This window comes from Clytia hemisphaerica, unplaced genomic scaffold, assembly GCF_902728285.1.
Source record: "Clytia hemisphaerica strain Z4C2 unplaced genomic scaffold, Clytia hemisphaerica genome assembly, whole genome shotgun sequence".
In the NCBI taxonomy this organism is placed as follows: Eukaryota; Metazoa; Cnidaria; class Hydrozoa; order Leptothecata; family Clytiidae; genus Clytia; species Clytia hemisphaerica.
The window spans coordinates 1,873,826-1,881,321 of NW_027103473.1; the positions used below are offsets into that span (position 1 = coordinate 1,873,826).

At 32.3% G+C, this 7,496-nt stretch overlaps 1 protein-coding gene across 1 annotated transcript; it reads right to left on the reverse strand.

The window, feature by feature from the left end:
* On the reverse strand, positions 1-1,584 carry LOC136798467 (uncharacterized). Its single transcript, XM_067055081.1, has 4 exons — positions 1,490-1,584; positions 1,070-1,110; positions 689-785; positions 1-478 (listed from the first exon to the last, which is right to left on the reverse strand). Exons 2-4 carry the CDS (start codon positions 1,087-1,089, stop codon positions 146-148), a joined length of 450 nt encoding a protein of 149 aa, XP_066911182.1. The 5' UTR covers positions 1,090-1,110; positions 1,490-1,584; the 3' UTR covers positions 1-145.
* Between the last annotated feature and the right edge of the window lie 5,912 nt (positions 1,585-7,496).

Genomic DNA, 7,496 nt, shown 5'->3' on the forward strand with positions numbered 1-7,496 from the left:
ATCTAGATAAAACGACCAACCATCATGATATTTGTCTCATCGGAGAGACGTCTTTCAATAGCGACGCCCTTCTTACTTTCTAACGGGCGGTTTATAACTCATCAAGGGTGGACGGACGGGCGGTTTTTATCGATAAGGGCGTAATTCAAGACATTTGCTGTAAACAAATATAATCATCATCCTCTTGATTATCCATTAGATGGGCGGTGTCCGTCGTCTCAATTGTATCTACTAGTTCATCTAACGCCCCTTGCCGACTGCTCGACGCCCCTTGCCCATTACTGTCTCTTTCCGCATGAAAACTTTGATCATACGTAGGGGGCGGGCAGTCTGTTTTATAAGGATCATCATGCTGATAACCGGGTAGTGATTCTATTAATACGGCATGTCTTAAATCGTCCGGTGATAGTCCACTAAAAACGTACGCCGGTTGAGGCACGGCAGGAACTTCTTCGTAACATGTTTCGACTGCTGAGCTCTGTAAAAGAAAGAGAAAAATATAAAAAAATAAGACCAAAATCAAAATTTGGAAAATTTTTCCTTGAAAATTAATAAACAGCGGTGGTAATAAGAATGTCCTGGGAGAAATATCATTTTCAAAAAATAGTTGCCATGGATGTTTTTATCAAAGACCCATAGAGAACAATTATCAAAATCTTCCTCTTTGTTGAAATTATAACGAACTTACGCTAGAACTGTCACGTTGTCGTTGCAATCGCCTCCTTCTTATGCAGACGTAGATGGTCCAGAACAAGACCTTCACTATCAAAACGACAATGATGATGCTAGAGGTGGAAAAGAAATATAATATTATAAATCAGTAAAATTTCCCCAGTTTGGACAGATCTTATAGAGAGAAAAATCCTGAAATTTCTTTCACTGTAATGATCTTTACACTTTCTTCTCCCTATCAACTTCACACAAATTTCTTTTAACTATAGTGAAAAATTGATAAAAATTGTCAAATTAATGAACAGTGTAATAGGTTCTAATAAAGAAAGTCGCGGAAAAAACTTGAGCAGGTAGAATTTGGCAATTGCTTGGTGGTTGAAATTTAGCAATTACTTACATATAAAATAGAATTTGCATTTTTGCTTCACACTAATCCTCCTAAAATATTAAAATGTAAATAACACGTTAACAGCGAGAGAAAAATATCATTTTAAGGCCAGCAAATTATTTTACAAAAAACTAGATATACCAAGAGTAAAAGAAAAACAAAGCGATATAAATAGTAAGAGTAGCGTGGGCTTTGTGTAGAGTACAAAATGGTTTCTATTTCTGGATACAGAGAAAATTTTCAAAATATTTTCCCTAACTGATATTTCGCATGATGGAATTAACCACTCTCTCCCTATGAAAACAAAGATAAATTCGGACAGCTGAATTTATATTCAGCTAATAAATAAGATATTTACGGACATTCTAAGATAAAAATAGTCGTCAAAAACCAATGCTAGTATTGTAATTGCTGAAATAGTTAGCTTACCTAATAAACCATTAACATGCTAAATCAAATCAGAATATTTATTTTTTGAATTATTTGATTTTTTTCTGCAATAAAAAAGAAAAGATAAAATTAACATCTTGTCAAGTTTACCACAATCCGTAGCGAACCTTAATGTAATGGTTGAGAATTCGTCTACGGTGCACAAGGTCGTGTGTTCAATCCCCGACCAAGGCATACCAAAGATACCAAAAAGGTATTAAAAAGAACGATCAAGGAGGAGCAAGGAGGAGCAAGTAGGAGCAATCCAGGGAGGAAGAGTGGCGCCCTCCCCTACCCTCGGGTAGATTTCAGGTCGCTTCCGATTGGTCGCAAAATTCACTTACTCGTCGACACATGTCAAGTGAAAACTAAAACTGGGTTCTAGCATAGTATAAGAAAGCCGCGGCTGGAATATGTACCACATTGTCTTCTCAGTTAATTGCTGTTCTATCTCTGTCTCCGAGCTTTATAAGAACATCAAGATGCTCAGTTTATTATTGGTAGATAGTTTTTGATTTTTTTCTCTTATTTTCCTTCACAAAAAGTTTTTTTATTGCTAGATATCTTTGAATCTGTACCCAATAGAACACTTGAACTAATTTGGACATATTTTAGGGGTATTTTGTGGAAAAAATAGTTTTTCGCCAAAATTGAAATTATAAGAACTATATTCAAGATAACAACTTTCTTGTCAGTTTGAATGATAAATTTTGAAGGTGCTGGCTTGAAACTTTCACAGTATTATCTAGATGTACTTTTTCATTGATTTCTAAAAAGATTTCACTGAAATATTGTGAAGGCATTCGAGGCACTTTGTTTATTTTTGAGTTCTTTCAGCCCAGCCATTTTGTGCTTGTTTAAATTTCTTATTGTTGATCTTTCCTTTACAATGATTTTATAATGCAAGTGTAGTATTATCAAGGGTATATCATTAATGTCTAAAACACACTGAGAAGTAAGTATTAACGACAAACCAATAAAATTTACCATTAAAGATGCTACTTTACTGATCTCTTGATAAAAAAATAGTCATCAAATACGACAGAGATAGAACAACAGAAGTCCAGATGTTATCATTCCAGCCGCGGCTTTCTTATACTATGGTTCTAGACAGGATTGACGTCAAAATATTTGATCATTTTCAAGAATAAGTACTATAATTTGTGGTGAACATGTTTTACTTTTTCACTTTCGAATGAATATTTCGCGTACTACCAGGAAGTGATTAACATTCTTTCGAGAACAACAGTTGTCATGCAATACCTAAACGTTGAAATGTTATTAGCAGCATTAGGAATTAAACAAAAGTAATTCATATTTCACACTTTGAACTATCTGGGACTTTTTTCCTCACCAGAATCACACCGCAAAAATGGCCCGAGACCACGACAAAACAGAGCCGAGTATCGGTGACAAAAAATGTTTTGTGAAACTTTGTTTGGAAATTTCTAATTTGTAAAGAAGTAGTATCGTAACAGTATTAAGGTTCATATAGACCAGTATGTAGGGTCAATCATTCAAAATATAAATTATTTTTTAACTTAAATTTTTATCAGATAAATGTTTGAACTGCAATGGTTCATAAGGTAAAATCACAAAATATATTTCGAACATTCACGTCCATCATCAGTTAAAAGGTAAGCTACAAGCAAAATGTTCAGTTATTTCTAAAAAATTGAAAAAAATCATAAAATCACATGGGAGTATAAAACAAGTATTAAAAGAGAAAAGGAAACAATTAAGTCATAAAATTGTGCATGTACATATAAAAACAATGTAATCATCAAAAATAGATACATATACCCAAGGCTATCATTAATAGCGACAATGGAATAAATTTTTATAAATTTTTATCCATCGAGAAAACAATTTTCATTTTAACTTTCTGAGATACCATCATTTATATATTACAATGACTATAGTTCTCAGGATCCAGTAATTTTTTGGAAGCATATGCTTGAAGGATACCATGTGTAATTAGAAAGTAATTTATCCGAATGACAAATAAACAATCATTAAGAAATTTCTCTGGAAGGAAAGAAAGTTCATTACATTGATAGAACAACTCTTTCTCGAAAATATCCGTTTTTGATAACAAACAGCCTTTAATAATTACAGCTACAAAACAAAGCAAGAAGCACACTCAGACCGACAGACGGACAGACGGACAGATACAAAGGCATATTGTTATTGAAATCCTATCGGAGACACACATCTGGATAGTAAAACAACTGACAAAACGTTAAAAACATCAGCCATCTGAAAGCTATTAACATTATGGAATTCCCCATTTCTGGAATTGATATTATTATAATTCCATGGGATATATAGGTTGTTGATGAATGTTATAGCTAGATTTTGTGGTTTATATATCATAGATCACAAAATACTTTTCTATTCATTTTAAGCAAATCGAATAATTGATAGAAGATGGAGCGGTGTTGAATGCTTGACAGGCATGACTTGAAATAGAGGATATATTAAGAGAAACCAAAACCTAACTGAAAGTGATAAAATGTTAACTACGACACTCTACTAATAATCACTTAACCACTTACAACAACAACAGGTCTTCTTCTTTAAAACACATTAAAACCCATCAAAATTCTAAAAAAGCGTCGAGAAAAAGAACAACTGACAGCAAAACAGTAAGTCTTTGTCAACATGATCGTGCATTATATTTTTACTTTTTATTGTCAAAATGTTCCTCTTTATCAAAAAGTTGGAAATACTTTTTTAAACACCAGTCGACGAAAAAGCAACTTTCTATTTTTCAAACGATATATCGAGAAAATCCCCTTTATCCATGCTGAGTCCTTAACGACCTTGGCCATCTTTCGAAACTTCAACCAGCGAAACAAACTTTCTCCTTCAATTTTTGAAAATTCCCTTCAAGACAAATTCCCATTCATCATAAAAATACACGTAAAGCATTAGCAAGTCTATAGATGTTCCCATTCAGTGCTTACTTGTGTACAGAAAATTCAATTAACGGCTTTGGGCTTTTTTTTTTCTTTTCATCAAAACGTTAAAAAATGTCAACATTCTAAAAGTATAAATACGTCATAATCTTTCGGATAAGATCTGATGTCAGACTCAATGATACGACTGAAATATCATAGATTCAATCATTCGTTCCAGGATTGTTAGTCATAGTTTAGGCTTCAAAATAATGATATTTCCGATCGGAAACTAACCGTGTTTGATAGATGTCACCAATAAAGCTTTGATAGGAAGAAAGAAATTTAAGGCTTTAGGACGTTCCCATGATGTTCCAAATAGGCTAAAATGTATATTACTGTTGCAATGAGAAATCACGATCCTTGCATGAGTCTAGCGGAAACTCCTATAAAAGATAGAACAAGTCATTGATTGAAAGCCTAACATATCCTCGTAATTTAACAACACCTTTTCAACCGTTAAACCATTAAAACCAGATTTTGACACGATAAACATATTATCCATCACCATTCTTTACTTCATCCACAAGATCAGGATTACAAAAGTACAACATGTTTAAAAATAGTTCGTTTTGAAGTGTTCCAAATACGTACATTTTATAAATGTAAACAAAAAACATGATACCAAAATGCTTCACACAAGAACAAAAGCCCTTCACTGGTCAATAATACGTATCAAACCAGGTAAACAACATTTACTTTTTAAATTCCCTGTGCCAAGACGCGGAAGACTCTATAAATGCTTAGAAATGCTTCGAAATCAAAAAAAAATGCGAACAGATTTTCAGATGATACCACGCTTACATAATTTTACTTTTGACTTTATCATAAGCATTATATAAAATGCGAAAAAAAAAACAGAAAACGTTTTATATTTCATCGTGAAAGAAAACATAGAAAGCAACGATAGCATATAGGTTTACGATAATTCAATGATAGAAACTATAAATTAAAGTATGTCTGTCAACATCCAAACCATTCACATCTGGTAAACCTGTTTAACTATAATATTTGCAATGATGGTTTCTATGACAAATGGTAAAAATCTTGAGAGTGAAACATCGACTAATAAAGAAGAATGAATTCCATGTTCTTGATTTTATGACAATGTGTATAACGGTAAAAAGTTTGAATTGTGTACAGGAAAAGTGTAAAACTATCTGACTAAACAAAATTACATTAAAAATGATGATATTAAATATACAAGAATGTAAACAACCAGAAGCCTTCCACGATCTAAACCAACGGAGAGACATAAAATTTAAGGTCAGACAAAGAATCTCCAACAACAATAAAAAGTATTTTTCTCTCAAAAATCTTGGGTAGGTTTTGATGCTATTTTTATGCTATTTTCTGATTTTAAAACATGAATGAATTTCAATTTATGGTGTCAGTCAGTCTAAGTTAAAAGTACAAAGTCTTACTAACAGACGTTCAAAGGAGTCTTTCAATGACCATGTTAATTATTGAAACTTACAAATATCAAAAATACCATATTCAAAAAATCATCATTAAATAAAAAAACTGAAATTTGATTTAAACAACAACATACAAGACTTTTCCTTTCATTCTCTTGACATATGACAAACAAGTTGAACTGAATAATGACGCATCAAAAGTAAATGACTGCTGACAAGATCATTAATGGAAGTCGGCTTAATAACCTTCATTTTATTGTTCTACATATCTCATTTCCTTTAATTGGTGGGCCAATATCCATCATCAAATAAAAAGATTCAATTATAAGCATCGTCAATGAAAGTTACACTTCCCAGTACAGGGAATAAGAACGATGTGGTGTTTCATAAATGATGGTTTATATTTAGCATAGTCTGTCTTACTGCAATACATTATTATAAGTTCCCTCGAAAATACTAATACATTTTTAAGTACATTAATAAAAAATTGGAGACTTAGACGAACAGTAGAAACGAAAAGTAGAAAGGAAAAGTATAAGATGTGTTTAATACATGGAAGTTACGTATTCATAGAATTTCAAACTTTCCGTTCAAGGAAAATAGGGTCGACGAACTTTAGGAGTAAGCAGTAAATATACGAAATAGTGTTTTTCTTGCCTGAGGGTGAGCGTTTTTCTTATTTTTCTATTGTTCTAAACTATAGGCCTATTGTTTTAACTTCAAAATCTCACCCTGATATATATACGTGCAGATACCCTTACAAAATTTCATGGCAAGTAATTTCAATTTTCCTTCGTATACGTTTGTTGAAAATTAGCAAACAAAATGCAGACAATTTAACTTCCCTCTCCCAATTCCAAGCCAATGCAAATGCAAACGAGAAAATCTAAGGAATGAAGAAGCCACATTTTGTAGTAGGGCTTTTCATAATACAGTAGACAAGAATTATTTGACAGTAAAAGGTTAATGATCTTTTTAGTTCAACAGTGTTCTTGACACTAATCACAGATAAAACAATTTCAATTTGACATTAATGCACAAGTGGACACTATCTGAAACTACTATTAAATAAGTATCCGTCCATAGTTCCAAACAACATCTTTGCTTTAAGGATGATAGAAGTTGATAGGTTGATAAAGCAAGTACCTAAAATGCTTCTAAAAACAGCTCAAACGTAAATAGTCATGTCAATCCTTAAAGTCAAAGTATTCTTTTTAAGTGTTGTTGTAAAGTATCTTTACAAATGTGGTTTTCAAGGATTGAGAGCTTTTTTAAGTGTGATAACATACATACGAAATTCTTCCCTCATTTTACACTTTTATGTACAAGGTAACAATCTATAAACATCCCACCGGTTCAAGTCAACTATAAATTTGGTAAGTAAAAAGCCAAGTTGACTTCCAGACATATTATTATGTAAAAATCTCTGAGCATGCCAATACTAGTATGACCATGCTATTTCAGGGACTGTGGTGCATTGGCTTGAAATAGAATACACTGCATCGTTCAATTATATCAAAATGTAATAATAGCCTCAACTATAATCGTTCTATTATGTAACTATAATTGATGCAAAATCAATCCAATAAAAAGAATTTGTTACCACTGTTGTGTGTGAATTGGAGTTCT